The following is a 15,728-nucleotide window of genomic DNA, read 5'->3' as shown; positions in this document are numbered from 1 at the left end:
TCTGGCTGGTTTGAGCCCCTTATATAGCCCAAGACAGTCTGGAATTTGCTGTCATGGGCCCCACATAGTAGAAGGAGAGAAACAATTCCTGAAAGTTGTCCTTTGATCTCCATGCATGCGCTTTGCGTGCATGTACACAGGTACACACATGCAGGTGCACACATATACACATATTAATGTGTATGTATTAAATAAATAAATGTAATATTTTTAAAAGTTCTTTAGGGGCTAGGGAAATGACTCAGTGGTTAAAAGGCACTGACTGTACTTTCAGAGGACCAAGGTATAATTCCCAGCACCCACATTGTTCACAAGCATCTGTACCTCCAATTCTAAGAGACCCCATGCCCTCTTCTTGCTTCCGTGGGCACTGCATGTACATGGTGCACAGACATACCTGCAGACAAAACACCCATACACATACAGTTAATTAATTAATTTTTAAATGTCACAATTGATCACTGGGCATATAACTTTACCTATAGTTCCATTACTTGATGGAGGGCAAGCAAGAGCATCAGACATTCAAGGTCATCCTTCAATACATAGCAACTTTAAGACCAGCTGGACTTCCCGAGTCTCTGTCTCAAACAAAATAGAACAAAGGGAAGCTGGGCCTTGGTGGTTAAGAGAGCCCAGCTGTTGTTCCCGAGGATTCAGGCTGGATCCTCAGTACTCACACAGTGACTTGGCATTTGTGACTTCACTCTCAAGGGATTGGTCTTTGCAGGCATGCCTGTGGTGGACATATCTACATGCAGATCAAATACTCAAACATTGGAGAGATGGCTCAGTGGTTAAGAGCACTGACTGTCTTCCAGAGGTTCTGAGTTCAATTCCCAGCAACCTGATACTCTCTTCTGGCATGCCGATAGTACACTCATATACATAAATAAATAGATCTTAAAAAAAACAACAACTCAGACACATAAATAAATCTTTGTTGTTGCTGTTTTTAATTATTTATTTATTTTATGTACATGGGTGCACTGTAGCTATCTTCAGACACACCAGAAGTGGGCATCAGATCCCATTACAGATGGTTGTGAGCCACCATGTGGTTGCTGGGATTTGAACTCAGGACCTCTGGAAGAGCAGACAGTGCTTCTAACCATTGAACCATCTCTCCAGCCCTGTTTTTGGTTTTGAGACATCTCTCTATGTAGGCTTGGTTGTCCTCAAACTCAAACTCAGTCTGGCCTCAAACTCACAGAGATCTGCCTGTCTACCTGCCTCTGCCTGTATCTGTTTTGAGTGCTGGGATTAAAGGTGTGTAAAAACCACACCCAGCAACATAAAATAAACAGATATTTGAGTGAACAAATAAAACCACCTAAAAATGGCTTGTTCTTGTAGAGGACCTGGGTTCTATTTCCAACAGCTCACATCAACTCCATTTCCAGGTGGAACTCCATTTCCAGGTGGAGCCGATGTCCTCTTTTGGCCACCATGGGTACTGCATGCGTATAGTACATAGACATACACGCAGGCAAATCATCCAGTCTTAGTTACTGTTCTATTGCTGTAAAGAGACATACAAGCGGGGCTGGTGAGATGGCTCAGTGGGTAAGAGCACCCAACTGCTCTACCAAAGGTCCAGAGTTCAAATCCCAGCAACCACATGGTGGCTCATAACCATCCGTAACAACTGACTCCCTCTTCTGGAGTGTCTGAAGACAGCTACAGTGTACTTACATATAATAAATAATAAATCTTAAAAAAAAAAAAAAAAAGAAAGAGACATACAAGCAAGGCAAGTCTTAGAAAGAAAAGTACTTAATTAGGGGCTTGTTCACAATTTCAGAGGGTTAGTCTGTCATCATCATACTGGTGAGAGACAGGCATGGTGCTAGAGCAGCAGCTGGGAGCTTTACATCCTGATCTACAAGCAGCAGGGTGGGGGTAGGGGAGGAATGGGGAGGGGGGAGGACTGAGCCTGGTGCGGGTTTTTGAAATCTCAGAGCCCACCCCCACTGTTATACTTCCTCCAACAAGGCCACAGATACTTCAACATGGCCATAACAAGGCCTAATCCTTCTCAAACAGTTCTACTAGCTGGGGCTCAACTGTTCAAATGTATGAGCCTGTGGGATCCATTCTCATTCAAACACCACAAATGCATATACATAAAAATAAATCATTTTTAAAACATCACAGCGAGCCCCCGCTTTTTTTTTTTTTAAAAAAAATGTGCAATAATACAGAGAGCTGGAAGCTGAGAAAACTCAGCGCCAGGACAATCCCTTGAATTTTTTGTTTTGCTGGGGATGCGGCCCTAATCCTCCAACATGCTAGGCGTGTACCCCATGCTGAGCTGCACCTCAGCCCTATAAACTGAATTTCAGGAGTGGCTGTTAAAGATGTCACTTAGTACTATTGGGCACAGAAGCAAACGTAAGTATGTCAGATAGGATTCATGGCCAAGATGCTGTCTGGCTTCTGGCCTTTTAGAGTTTCCTCCCACAGTACTTGCAAAAGACTGTCTCCATAAAGTCAGGAGTCTGTGCAGCCTGTGCCCAGCTGGCCCCCTTGGCTCACACTGTTTTTCTGCTGGATCAGACAGGCAGATGCCCCGTCTTTAGCCTTGTTTGGAACGAGACTTTGCAATGGACAGAAAAGGAATCGCCGTCTCATGAATATTCTCTCTCCCACTCTCTGCCCTGCCTCTCTCTCTAATCATGTCTCTTTTCCAGGAAATATTCACATGTTCTCAAATGTGACAGATGACAGTCAGTATTATCGCAGGCGGCACCGCCACGAGAGGACACAGACACATAAGAGAGAGGAAGACAAATCTCAGGTGTGTGGGGAGCGGCGATCATACCCATGGCCATCCTGAGCCTGCTTCTGTGGGGGTGAGGAGACTGTGCCTACAGGGCCGCTCTGTGCCTGCTCCTGTGGCATAGTCAGTGCTGGCTAAGTGTTGGTGATCCTCCATTCCTGGTCCCGTCTGCATCCCCAGCATCCCAGCCTCCCTCTCCCAGCTCACTCCATCCTCCCCTCCTACTACTTTTTGGTTTTAAGACAGGTTCTCTCTATGCAGCTCTGGTTGTCCTGGAGCTCACTGTGTAGACCAGGCTGGTCTTGAAGTCACCTGCCTTTGCATCCAAAGTGCTGGGACTACCATGTGAGCCACCATGCCCAGCTTGTGGGGCTGTCCTGATTGAACTCTTCCTTACTACATAAAAGAAGAATCTCTTTCAGAACTAGCCAGGCTGGTGGTACAGACCTTTGATCTTAGCATTTTGAAGGCAGAGGCAGGTGAATCTCTGTGAGTTCGAGGCCAGCCTGGTCTAAACAGTGAGGTCCAGGACAGCCAGNGCTACACAATGAAGCCCTGTCTCAAAACAAAATATAACAAAAACAAAAGCAAAAACAAAAACAAAAAAAATTCAGAACTAAAAGTAGGGTACACAGGGTTACCTCAGGAAGCTCATAAGGCAAGAAGCACTGCCAAGATTGAGCTAGGTTGTCCAGCTTGGCAGCAACCACCTCGACTTGCTGAGTTATCACTAACAACGACTACCATGCCTCTGGCTGGTTCACAGCATGGGGAAGAATGTGTCCTTTTCTAAACTGTAGTTAATAAAGGAGGGGGATGAACCTTGACCCTACATTGTCAAGGAAGAATGTGATATCTCTGACAGAGTTTGATGTCATCGATTTTGGACAGCTGTGGCCAAGTAAGAGTTGCTTAACAGTAACCACTCCCGGAGCCCAGTCCCTGTCTGGCAGAACTACCTAGAGGCATAAGGGACAGTGGGATTATTGACAGTGCAGACTGGAAGGGCTTCCTTTAGCTTGTCAGCAGAGAAAAAAAAAATGTGTTGTTTGCTTCTAAGCTGAAATCCAGCCTTTGTGGCAACCCTTGGCTTTGTGGGCGTTCCTGCACTGTGTGTTAACAGCCTGCATTTCCTCTGGGATGTCTTCATACTCTCAGGCACTTCTCTGTTCTTTTGCAGACTCCATATTCGGCATTTGTTCAGCTGCTTCCAGTCCTGGTGATTGTGACTATTTCTGTCATTACTCAGCTGCTCGCTGCTAATCCCCCATATAGTCTGTTCTATAAATCGTGAGTGGAGTGTTTCTAATTTTCCCCTAGCAACAGTCTGAAAGACAAAAGACTTAATGCTGATTCATGCTGACATTTCATCACACCTTCCTGTGGAAACATAATGCTGACTTTATGTTTCAGGGAATAGCCACCCAGAGGTCCCCTAGTGTTTCCTGTGGAGGTGAGAAATACTAAATTCACTTACTTGAAAACAATTAACCTAAATGGAAAGGAACAGCCCAGCAGTAACAATGTGGATGGATGCTGGGTAGCAGCTGCCTCTGCCTTAGGAGAGGGACTGCTTTGTCACACAGTGACACCCGCTGGTCAACTGCAAAACAGTCAGGACTGATTTAGAAGGATCAGCGCCATCATTTGAGATTCACAGTTAATCTTTCTCACCATGGTGGAGTTAGAGAGGACCCCAGTGAAGGCAGGAATGAGGAATCATACCTGTGGCTCAGCACAGAGGAGGCAGGGGCAGAGGATTGCCATGAGCCGGGCAAGCCTGAGCTACAGTGAGAGAGAGACAGAAAAGAGCGGGGACAGAGAGGGAGAGAAGAGAGAAGATGAAGAGGGAAGGTTTGTGGGTCTGGAATGACCCATAGTCACTGGGACCTAGTGACTTCTTTTTTGTTGTTGTTGTTTTTTTGTTTGTTTGTTTGGTTTTGGTTTTGGTTTTGGTTTTTTGAGACAGGGTTTCTCTGTATAGCCCTGGCTGTCCTGGAACTCACTTTAGAGACCAGGCTGGCCTCAAACTCAGAAATCCGCCTGCCTCTGCCTCCCAAGTGCTGGGATTAAAGGCGTGCGCCACCATACCCGGCTGTGACTTCTTAAAATACTTTTTTAATTCCACGGAGGAGCTGTTGAGACGGCTAAAAGGTCAAGAGCACTGGCTGCCCTTGCACAGGACTGGGTTTAATTCCCAGCGCTCACATGGTGGGGCCTAACCATCCATAACTCCAGTTCCAGGGGAATCTGATACCCTCTTCTGTTATCTGCATGCAGATGGTTCACAGATAGACATGTAGGCAAAATACTAAGACACATAAAATTCATACTAATTTTTTAAAAATTTCAAGGAGGGACATTTGTTACCCATAAAGGACACAGCGGTGACGGCAGTCATATTTAGAGGCCAGAGCCAGAAGTAAGGTTGCAGCTGTTACAAGCTGATATGTGATGCTCTTTGTTTCAGAACCTTGGGCTATACCATTTCTAGAGAAACGCAGAACCTGCAGGTGCCTTACTTCGTGGATAAAAACTTTGACAAGGCCTACCGAGGCGCTTCCCTTCGTGACCTGGAGAAGACTATAGAGAAAGATTACATTGATTACATCCAGACGAGTTGTTGGAAGGAGAAACAGCAAAGTAAGTCAGGCCAAACAGGCTTCACCGTGGCCGTGACCCACTCTCGTGAGGTCTCCCCAGCCTCCTGACCCCTCTGTTCTACTGGGTTGGATTACATGTTTGTGTCAACAGGGACAGAGGACAGGCACCCACTCAGGTACTACAGCAAAGAAGGAAGGCTTATTGACATGTGACTGGGATTGGAAAACTCAGGCATCTTTGTATTTACCTATTATGTTCTCCTCTTCCCCTCGGGTGGGGATGTGAGGGGAGAGGGGCTCACTGCATAGCCCTGGCTGACTTACTGCATGGAGCAGGCTGGCCTGCCTCTGCCTCTAACCTGCTGCTCTGTAGTCCTGAATTTCTATTCCTCCCGAGGACTTAAGATTACAGCTATGCACCAGCTTTCCCCTCTTACTGCCTTTTTTTTTTCTTTAAAAAAGACCTTACATTTATTTATTTTTACAAGAATATGTGCGTGTGCCACAAAGTGCGGTTGGTGCTCAGAGATGCCTTGTGGGATGCTGTGCGTTTTGGTTGTTGCTCTTGTCACTGCCTTGAGGTCCCCAGTCTCATTAGTCACTGCCTGACCCTGTGCTGCATCCCAAGCTTGAAGTTCTCAGTGCTATCTGCTTTCCTTCACAGTTCCTAAATTCAGAAAAATCTGATTGAATCAGCCTAGCTTTTTGAGTCAAGTCAGAAGTTTAAGTGGAATACGCCTTTAATCTCAGCACTCGTGAGGCAGGGGCAGGTGGATCTCTGAGTTTGAGGCCAGCCTGGTCTACAGAGTGAGTTCCAGGACAGCCAGGGCTACACAGAAAAAAAAAAAAAAAAATCTGTCTTGAAAAACCAAAGAAGGGGGCTGGAGAGATGGCTCAGTGGGTAAGAGCACCCGACTGTTCTTCCGAAGGTCCGGAGTTCAAATTCCAGCAACCACATGGTGGCTCACAACCATCCGTAACGAGATCTGACACCCTCTTCTGGGGTGTCTGAAGACAGCTACAGTGTACTTACAAATAAATCTTTAAAAAAGAAAAAAAGAAAAAAAAGAAAAACCAAAGAAGGAGAAGGAGGAGAAGGTAAGAAGAGAAAGAGGAAAAAGCAAAGTCACAATAGTCGCTGCAGCTGCTGGCGTGGGGTCTCTTGTCCCCTTGTCCCTTGTTCCTTGTGGCCTCCTGGGTCTGGCTTTTCAGCAAGATGAATGAAAACATCTCTGTCTTCTCTTTCCCTCACAGAGGTCAGTGGGGTGACAGTGTCTGCTTACAGCTCCAGTTGTTACTGAGGAGTGCTGGTAGGGCTGGTGGTCCTGTTTCAGCCAGTAACTTCATTTTTAGATCCCATTCAACTCCGCCACACCTCCCCCCCCCCCATACACACATAGAATAACTGCATCTTTTAAACTTGATTTTGGATGTCCTTAAATGTCCACTGGTACAGTGTGTTCTTTGGTGCTTGTGCCCTTGCTGAGCCATCCATCATGTCCTCCTACCCCTACCACTGAGTTAGGCTGTCCCTCTGGTGTGTGCCTGGGGCACTTCACTCTTCCCACTAGCAGTACTGACCACTAGCTTTAGAGGTTCGTGGGTGTGTGTCAGTTCCCTCTGCAGGACGGCTAGCCCTGGGGAGCAGGCTGTGTCCTACTAATTCTGTGTCTTGGGCTGCAGGCACAGTCCTGGCTTCAGAACATGTGCTCAGCACAGGTCGTTAGAGAAGAGTCTCCTACTGAAAAGCATGGAGCTAAGGATGAGTGATGCTGACTTGTCCCTCTCCCTCAGGGACCTTGTCTCAAATAAGGGGCAGCTAACCAGGATGACGGTGCTTTTATCTACCTCATTGTGAAATTTGTTTGTTTTGTTTTGTTTCTTTTTCTTTTTTTTTTTTTTTTTTTTTTTTTTTTTTTTTTTTTTTTTTTTTTTTTTTTTTTTTTTTTTGATACAGGGTTTCTCTGTGTAGCCCTGGCTGTCCTGGAACTCACTCTGTAGACCAGGCTGGCCTTGAACTCAGAAATCCTCCTCCTGTCTCTGCCTTCTGAGTGCTGGGATTAAAGGCATGCGCCACCAACACCTGGCGTTTTGTTTTGTTTTGTTTTGTTTTGCAATAGGGAGTCACTTTGTAGTTCTGGCTGTCCTGGATCTCACTATGGAGACAGGCTTGTTTAAGTTAGCTTTTCTCTTTTTAAAATTAGGGAAGAGCTAGGTGTAGTGGTGTAGGCCTGTAATTCCAATAAGTGGGAGGCACAGATGGGAAGATTTTGAGTTTAAGGTCTAACTGAGCTACATATTAAGACTCTGTCTTGGACAAAAAAATGAGGCTGGTGAGATGGGTCAGTAGGTAAGGGCAGTTTACACAAAGCCTCCCTTGAATTGCATCCAGGATCCTGAAGTAGAAAGAACTCACTCCCAAAAGTTGTTCTCTGACCACCACATACATGCTATGGTTCACGCGAGAGGGTGTGCACACACACAAATAAGGGGAATTTAAAAAAAAAAAAAAAAAAAGCAAGGCAGTGGTGGCGCACGCCTTTAATCCCAGCACGCTCGGGAGGCAGAGGCTCCCGAGGCTACACAGAGAAACCCTGTCTCAAAAAGCCAAAGGAAATAAGAAAGAAAGAGAAAGAAATCGGTGTAAAGACCAGGCCGGCCTCGACCTCACAAAGACTCAGCTGCCCTCGCCTCCAGGGTTGGCTTAAAAGTGATCCCGGCACAGGGGAGAATTTAAGATCAAGAGTCCCCTTTGTGCTGGGCACTGGGGTGGCTTGAATCTGTTGCTTTCTGCAAGAACTGCATGAAAGTCTGTGTTTTGCATGTTTCCCACACACAAGCACACGTATACCACACACATACATGCATGCCGTGTACCATATTCTACTCTGGCATTAGGATGCTGGCTATGTCAAGAGGTTAAAGATTATACCAAAAGTGGCATCTAAGCTTTTGTTCCCATCCACATGAGCCTTGTTCAGAACTGTCGCCTTCTTCGAGTACAAGTGAAAATTCAGTGAGGGCTAGACTTGGTAGGACAAGCCTGTAATCTCTTGGGAAACTAAGGCAGGAAGATCACAAATTCAGAGTGGGTTCAAGACTAGCCTGGGCAACTTAATAAGCCCTATCTCAAAACGTTTGAAAAATGAACTGAAGGTATGGCTCAGTGGTATAGCTCATACCTAGGATATGTGAAGTCCTAAGATCTATCCTCAGTTAACACACACACACACACACACACACAGTAAACAAATCCATTGAATGAACCTAATGTGTGAATGGAGGAACCTGAATGGAGGTTGTCAGCACATACCCCTGTAAAAATCTATTCCTAGCATTTAAACACAATGGTTCTGTGGAGCCTCCACACCACCCCAGTGCCATTTGAGAGCAGACAGCTTCTGCCCTCTGAATCCAGCAGCAAGTGCGGCCAGGAAGGTTAAATTTAGCACTCCGAGGCTGTAAAAATAAACTCACTGGAGAACAAAGTTCACTCATGGCAAAATACCAAATGGGAATTTATCAAGTCCAGCCATTGTCTTTAAAAATCTTTATTATTCCTGTTATCTGCTTTTCCTTAGAAAGCCTAGTATGGGTGATCGTGTCTGAGTAACCCTTTACTGTGGGTGAGAATTGCCCTGTTTACGCTTCCGTGACTATGTCTGCATACGATATGAACTGTCAGGGAAAGTGGCTGTGGCACTGTACTGGGCAGGATACAAGTAACAGGCAAGATCTGCCTCCCTCCCGGCTGCTCCAGCAGAGCCGAGGCTGGGCTGAGTCTCAGCCTGGGTGAGCACTTTTCTCCATGACCTTGAGCAGGATAACAGAATAGGATGAGTCCTAGGCTTTGATGGGCAGGGGGAAGTATTCGTTCCATCCTGAGAGGTTGGATGATGTGGATGTAGTTTAGCACAGTGCCTGGCACACACTACCTGGTTCCTGGTGAAGCCCAAGCTTGAACAGCCTCACATAGTAGACTGAAGTGCAGTGTCCCATGGGACCAGGCCCTGGGTAGTTAAAATTGAAGGGGACATTTTGTTAAGGGGAAAAGGTATTTTCTTGGTCCTGCTCCTCCCAAATACTTCTTTCTTTCATTTCACTTGTAAGTTACTGAGTGTTGGGACTGGAGTTGCTCAGTGGTTAAGAGCACTCGATGTTCTTCAGAGGACTCTGGTTCGGTTCCCAGCACCCATGTAGGGTGACTCTAAAGGCCAGCCTGGCCTATAGTCTAAGTTCCAGGACAACCAGGGTTACAGGGAGAAACCCTGTCTAGAAAAAAACAACAAAAGTCAGCAGAAGGGATTGTTCTAGTGAAGAGGAGAGCCAGTCTGTTCTGGTACAGTGGTGGGAGCTGTGACTCTAAAGGTGCAAAGTGCAGACAGATTTCACAGAGGCCTCCTGCATAACCTTCCTACCTGCCAAAGAAGCCCTAAAAAGGAGTGCTGAACACCCGGTGGGGCGGGCGCAGGAGCCAAACACTTGAGTGCAGCACAGTCCCCCACTAAGCCCAATCACCCGCAAGGTGATTGTGCCAAGGCAGGCCCTGACTAGGAGGCCCTGTGGGCGCCCGCACCATGAGTGAGTGAGAGAGCACATTGTTCTGCAGCCTGAGAGACCCACTGCCTGCCAAGCCACTGCAGGCCAGAGTCCAGGCCCTGCACTCACTGTCCAGGGAGGAGTGTCATGCTTCCCCACCCTCATGCTGGCATCCTGAGCACCATCTGCACTTTGGGCCTGCCTGCTCGGTGTAAATAGAACCATTGTGAGCAGAAATGCTAGGCAGTGTTTTGTGTTGATAGAAACGTATTCAGTAGTCTGTGCCCATTGTTCCTCCTGGCGAGTGCTAATTCCTTTGTCCTGGTACTTTGCTGATTAATCAGACAGGTGCGTCTTGTTCCACCAAGAAAAACAAAACCTGTTAGCAAGGTGATTAAGAATGGAAGGCATATTTCAAAGTGATTAAAATAGCATTTTCAGAAGCACAGTCCTTTAAAAGCTGCCTTCTATTGGACACTTTGGGAAGCCCATGCCATCCTATTACTATGCGGCACACGCATCTGGTCTCCGAAGGTGCATTTGCTGAGCTCCCCGCTAAGGAGGAGGGGCTTCCAGAGAATCAAAGCGTAGAGCCACCATGGGGTTGGGAAACACGGCAGAGATTATATTCCAGTTAAAAATAGAATGGCCTTCTCTATCACACGGAGAGAATGAAATTTATTTAGTCAAGGAAACAAGAAGCCAGTGGGCCAGGCGTTTTGACTTTTGGAAAAGCAGTTTGCGTTGGTGACCTCCATATGAGGTAAGGGGACAGAAAAGCTGCCAGCCTGGCCTCCTATAGCTGTTCATCTATCAGAGCAGCCTGGGCCCTGTGTGACTTAGGAGTCTGCGTGCTGAGGGAAGAATGCAGCAGCTGTCTTTGTTCAGATGACAGGAATAGGCGATTGGGCTCCAGTCCCTCCAGCTGCCATCTGATCACCATTGGTAGCCAGGCCGTGGCAGTCTCCTCTTTCTGCACATGTGCAAGCTTCCTAAGCCTGTGCCAAATGGTTTGTTGATAAGTACTAAGCCTCATTCTTTTATAACACACAGACTGCGGGGCTCTCAGGTCATAGATAGCCTTAGCCCTCAGAACCTAGTGCAGTGCCCAATCGGTACCTCTAGAGTAGAGGAGTAACGCTTGCCCGATGGAATAAAGTGGTAGCAAGACAAGGTCGTTTGAATCTAGACATGCTGAAATGAACCCTTCCCTGTTGTGTCTTTCAGAGTCGGAGCTGACCAATTTGGCGGGGTTGTACAGAGACGAGCGACTGCGGCAGAAAGCAGAGTCAATGAAACTGGAAAACTGTGCAAAGCTTTCCAAGCTCATTGGCCTGCGCAGGGCGGGCTGAGAGGCCAGCGACCCTGCTCCGGGTGGGGTATGCTTACCCGTTACGATTGCATTGCAAATCCCATTTTATAATACAAGTTAGGAGATATGAGCACTGTACTATCTGCTGACTTTGTTGGGCAGAGCTGCAGTGGGTGGAGACTTGTCCCCTCCGGTCCATCCCCAGGCCTGGCTCCCAGGGCAGAACAGTTGGTCTTAGTCACAGGCATGGTAAAGTTTGGACCCAGCTCCTCTGTGAAGTAGGTCAGGGCATCCCAGAGAAGACCCACCTTTCCTCCTTTGTCCTGTCTGCAGCAAAAGCCCACTACCTAGGCATGTCTAGGCTTAGCCAGTGCACTTCAGAGTATTGGTGGTGTCTGCCAAGAATTATGCCTCTCCTGCTCTAGAGTCACCACCTCCCCCAATTTTCAATTTTCCACTCCCTAAGGACTGTAGAGAAATTGACCTATGTAGCCAATAGTTCAGTGTTATCCACATCTCTGTTGAGTCAGGGCCATAAGCAAAGCCACCTGATTTGAGGTTTCTTTTCTTTTTTTGAGAGAAGGGCTCGCCCTGCAGCCCAGACCGACCAGGAACTCACTACCTAGTCCAAGCTGGCCTCCGTCTGCAGTGATTCTCCTGCCTGAGCCCGGCTGCCAGTGAGGCTCCTTTATTGTCTTAGTCTTCTCTTTCAGGTCTAAGAAGTAAAACCTGGTTGAGCAGGCTGGGTATGGTGGCCTACATCTGCACCCAGGAGGCAAAGGCAGGCCATTCTTGCTGCGCTGGGAGACAGCTCAGTGAACAGTCCAGCAGCAGGTAGTGGGGCTAAGGGAGGTGAAATCCAAGACAGTCAGCTCTTCACTGTAGATCCCCTGCTCCGTTTCTGAACTGGAGAGCACTCTGTGTCCCTCCCTTTAAATCATCATTTAGTGTTAACGATTGTATGATGAGCACAGGAATGCACAGAAGGGCAGGAGTCAAACCCGAGAGGAGACACGGGCATGGAGACACAGAGGGAAGAGCCTGTCACTGCGGCGTGGGAGACTCAGCGTCAGCAGCCATTTTGTCTGGCTGAGTGCCCTGCACCTTTTAGTGTGAGATAGTGATGTGATCTTTCACCCGTTCAATATTTATGGAGTGCCTACTGCAAAGCGAGGCCTTTCACTCACATGGTGTTCTGTTTCCTTTTGTTTTTTCACTTATTCCTCCTAACAGTTTGTGAAGCCGGTGTGTTAGCCCTTTTATGAATCAGAGCATTGGCCAGACAGGATAAATGGTCAGCCTAGGTCATATGACTAGGTGAGGAAATACAATGTGTGAGAAGTCAGCCTTTTTCTCGGGAGATTCTAGCCAGGTTGGCAAGGCAGACTTCCCCCTCCTCCAGACATCTCCACCCCCACCTTGAATCCTTTCCATACCATCCTGAGTCCCTGCAGGGCTGCTTCCCTGCTGGGCTTTTAGAAGCAGGATCAGGGCTGGAGAGAGACTGAGCAGTTAGAAGAGCACTGGCTGCTCTTCCAGAGGACTCAGGTTCAGTTCCCCGCACCCACCTGGTGGCTCCCAACATTCTGTAACTCCAGTTCCAGGGGACCTGACCCTCTGGCCTCCACAGGCACTGCATGCACCTGTTACACGGACACACATGCAGTCAGAATACCCACTTACATTAAAAAAAAAAAAAAAAAGAAAGAAAGAAAAGAAAAAAAGCAGGACACTTGATTCAAATCCTTTAGAGGCAGAAAAGGCAACTCTTTCTAGAACTAAGACATGGATTGCCTAGGCTGTGTGGTTGGGCCTTCCTGTGGAGGGTGGAGTCAGATTTGAGTTCCTGGGCTACCCGGATTATCATGAGACTGAAATTAAAAGGAGAAGCAGGTAACTGAGGTTTTTTTGTTTTTTTGTTTTTCTTTTCTTTTTGGGTAGGGTCTCATGTAGCCCAGGCTGGCCTCAGAGTTCATATACAGTCAAAAACCTTGAACAACTACTACTACTTCTTCTTCTTCTTCTTCTTCTTCTTCTTCTTCTTCTTCTTCTTCTTCTTCTTCTTCTTTTTAATTTTATTTTATGTAGCACTGGCTATCCTGAAACTCACACTGTAGACCAGGCTGACGTTGAACTCAGAGATCTGCCTGCCTCTGCTTCCTGAGTGCTGGGATTAAAGGCGTGTGCCACCATGTTTGGCCCTATTTGTTCATTCGTTTTTTGAAATGGTTTTTCTGTATAGCCCTGGCTGTTGTGGAACTCACTTTGTAAGTCAAACCAGTCTTGAACTCACAGATCTCCCTGCCAATGCCTTTGGAGTGCTGGTTATCTGGATTCAAGGTGTGTGCCACCACCTCCCGAGACTTAGAACTTGTGATCCTCCTGCCTCTACCTCCTGAATGCTAGCATCAGTCCTGGTTGCTGTGGTACTGGAGACTGAGCCCAAGGCTTTGTGCATGCTAGCCTGCCGAGCTACACCCCACACTTTCCTTCCTAATTTTTTGAGAATGTCTTTAACTTATGAGCAGCAAGTTGTTTATTTTGTAAAATGTGTCAGGCATGGTGGCATATAGCTTTAAACCCAGCTCTCAGAATTCAGAGGCAGACAGAATACTGTGAGTTCAAGGCCAGCCTGCTCTACATAGAAAGTTCATAGTGAAACCCTGTCTTGAAACGTACATTGTAAAATGTACTCATGAACCAAACAAACTTAAGGAAAGCTCCTAGACATGAAAGCTTCCCTCTTGCAGCCCCAGGCTCTGCTAGAAAGTGAACTGTTATGAACCTAGCCTGACAGGGTAAGGCCCCTCCCAGTTCTGTGCACTGCTAGTTATCTGTGAGGTGATGACCAGAGGCAACACTAATAGCTCCGTCAACTGTCGCACCTATTGTCTGTCTTGCAGCCTGGTGGCACTGTTTTATTTATTACTGTAGCCTACAGTACTCATATCCTGTTTCCTTGCTTCAGTTGAAAGATAATGTGGCACTATCTAGAATAGTGGTGAACTCTTAATTCCTTGCTTACAGTTTAGATGTGTTGTCTATGTGTTGGTGAAATAAGCTTTCACCCGCCTGCATCTTTTGGGAGACTTTCTGACACAGTAAGCTCTCTGCTGTGGCTGTTCTTGCAGTATGTGTGTGTGTGTGTGTGTGTGTGTGTGTGTGTGTGTGTGTGTGTGTGTCACAGCTTCAGACCGCAGAATGGAGTCTGACAGGAATGAGGGTCGCACAGGAATAGAAACTGCCATTCCTGTGAGGTGCTTTCTTGAGGGAGAGGGAAACAGAAAATCCTTCTCCTTGTAAGGGACATAGAGCCTGAAGGGACTGGTTCATCACTCAAGCCAGGAAAACATCTCTGCTTCACTGACTGGTGCCAGGCCTCACAGCTTGGGAGAAGCAACCTACGGTAAGGAAATAGCATTGCTGTGCATGCTTATGGGAGCTGTTAGAAAGGACAAGAAGTGACACGCCCTGCTGGAGCCTGGGTCCCGCCGCTGCTGAATTCCGTCTCCATTCTCAGTCTCCACCCTCACTCCTCTGAACTGGTGCTGCCAGAGGCACCTTGGAAACCCCAGCAGGTTCTTGTTGCAAACGGCCCCCACAACCAACCCATTGTCTCTGCATGCACCACTCTTCCAAGGGGCTGGCATTAAATCTGTACTCACTTAAGGTGTTAGATTGGTATCCTAATATCTTTATTTTGGGAAAGGGCCAAGTTACTATACATCTTGACTTTTGGGCCTGTACTGTTGATATCTCATGCAGTATCAAGTAACTGTTATATCCTGAGTACATTTGCATCACACTCGGTTTTGGGAGGTGGAGAAGGAAATGTTCTGGGACCAGAGTCAGGGTTGACACATGTGAAATCACTTGGCAGTGAAAAATGTTGAAAACTCTAGTCACCTGACCCATGGCATTTGGAGTGTGTTTTAACAAAGTGAACATTAAACGATTTTACATACAAAATGCGACTTTATGACTCCTCTTTTGCCACAGACAGACCTCACTTGGGTCCCCAGGTCCCCGATCTGCGTGGAACAGGTCTCTTGGTGTCAGGTGAGCGAGGATTCAGCGAATGAGTGAGTGACAGACAGTTTGATGAGAGAGAGAGAGAGAGAGAGAGAGAGAGAGAGAGAGAGAGAGTGTAAGACTGAATGTATTGATTAAAATGAGGATCACATCTTTAATTCAGAACAAACAAGAAAAGCGGAGCAGGATACATCCGAAGATACAATTGACACAAGACAAAGGATTGAATACAACAAAAGACCAGGGGGTAGGACTAGGCAGCCTGAGGAGGAAGCCAGGTACAAGGCTACTAGATAGTTAAACCCCACTGTCAAGGGTCCCCAATAAATCCTCCATTATGCTGTTCCTTTGGGCCTAGCAGAAAAACCTGTTTTGGGTGGTTCTGTTAATGCAATACCACAACCCCCCCTATTTCCTAGGCCTTGGTAGATACTTGCATATGAACTTAACTTCCACAGGT

General features: G+C 47.0%; 1 protein-coding gene across 2 annotated transcripts in view; it reads left to right on the top strand.

The window, feature by feature from the left end:
* Dnajc18 (DnaJ heat shock protein family (Hsp40) member C18) overlaps positions 1 to 12,798 on the top strand; it is a 29,300-nt gene extending 16,502 nt beyond the window's left edge. The window contains exons 6-9 of one of the 2 annotated variants that reach the window (XM_029547245.1): positions 2,694 to 2,800; positions 3,963 to 4,072; positions 5,253 to 5,425; positions 11,152 to 12,798. In XM_029547245.1, coding sequence (XP_029403105.1) covers positions 2,694 to 2,800; positions 3,963 to 4,072; positions 5,253 to 5,425; positions 11,152 to 11,276 — 515 coding nt within the window. In that variant the 3' untranslated portion in view covers positions 11,277 to 12,798. The remainder of the gene's footprint in view (positions 1 to 2,693; positions 2,801 to 3,962; positions 4,073 to 5,252; positions 5,426 to 11,151) is intronic. The other variant, XM_021214869.2, reaches the window with a different exon arrangement.
* The last annotated feature ends 2,930 nt before the right edge of the window (positions 12,799 to 15,728 follow it).

This window comes from Mus pahari, chromosome 15 (assembly GCF_900095145.1).
Source record: "Mus pahari chromosome 15, PAHARI_EIJ_v1.1, whole genome shotgun sequence".
NCBI lineage: Eukaryota > Metazoa > Chordata > Mammalia > Rodentia > Muridae > Mus > Mus pahari.
Note: the sequence above shows the minus strand (reverse complement) of the source record. Positions and strands in the feature narration are given on the sequence as shown.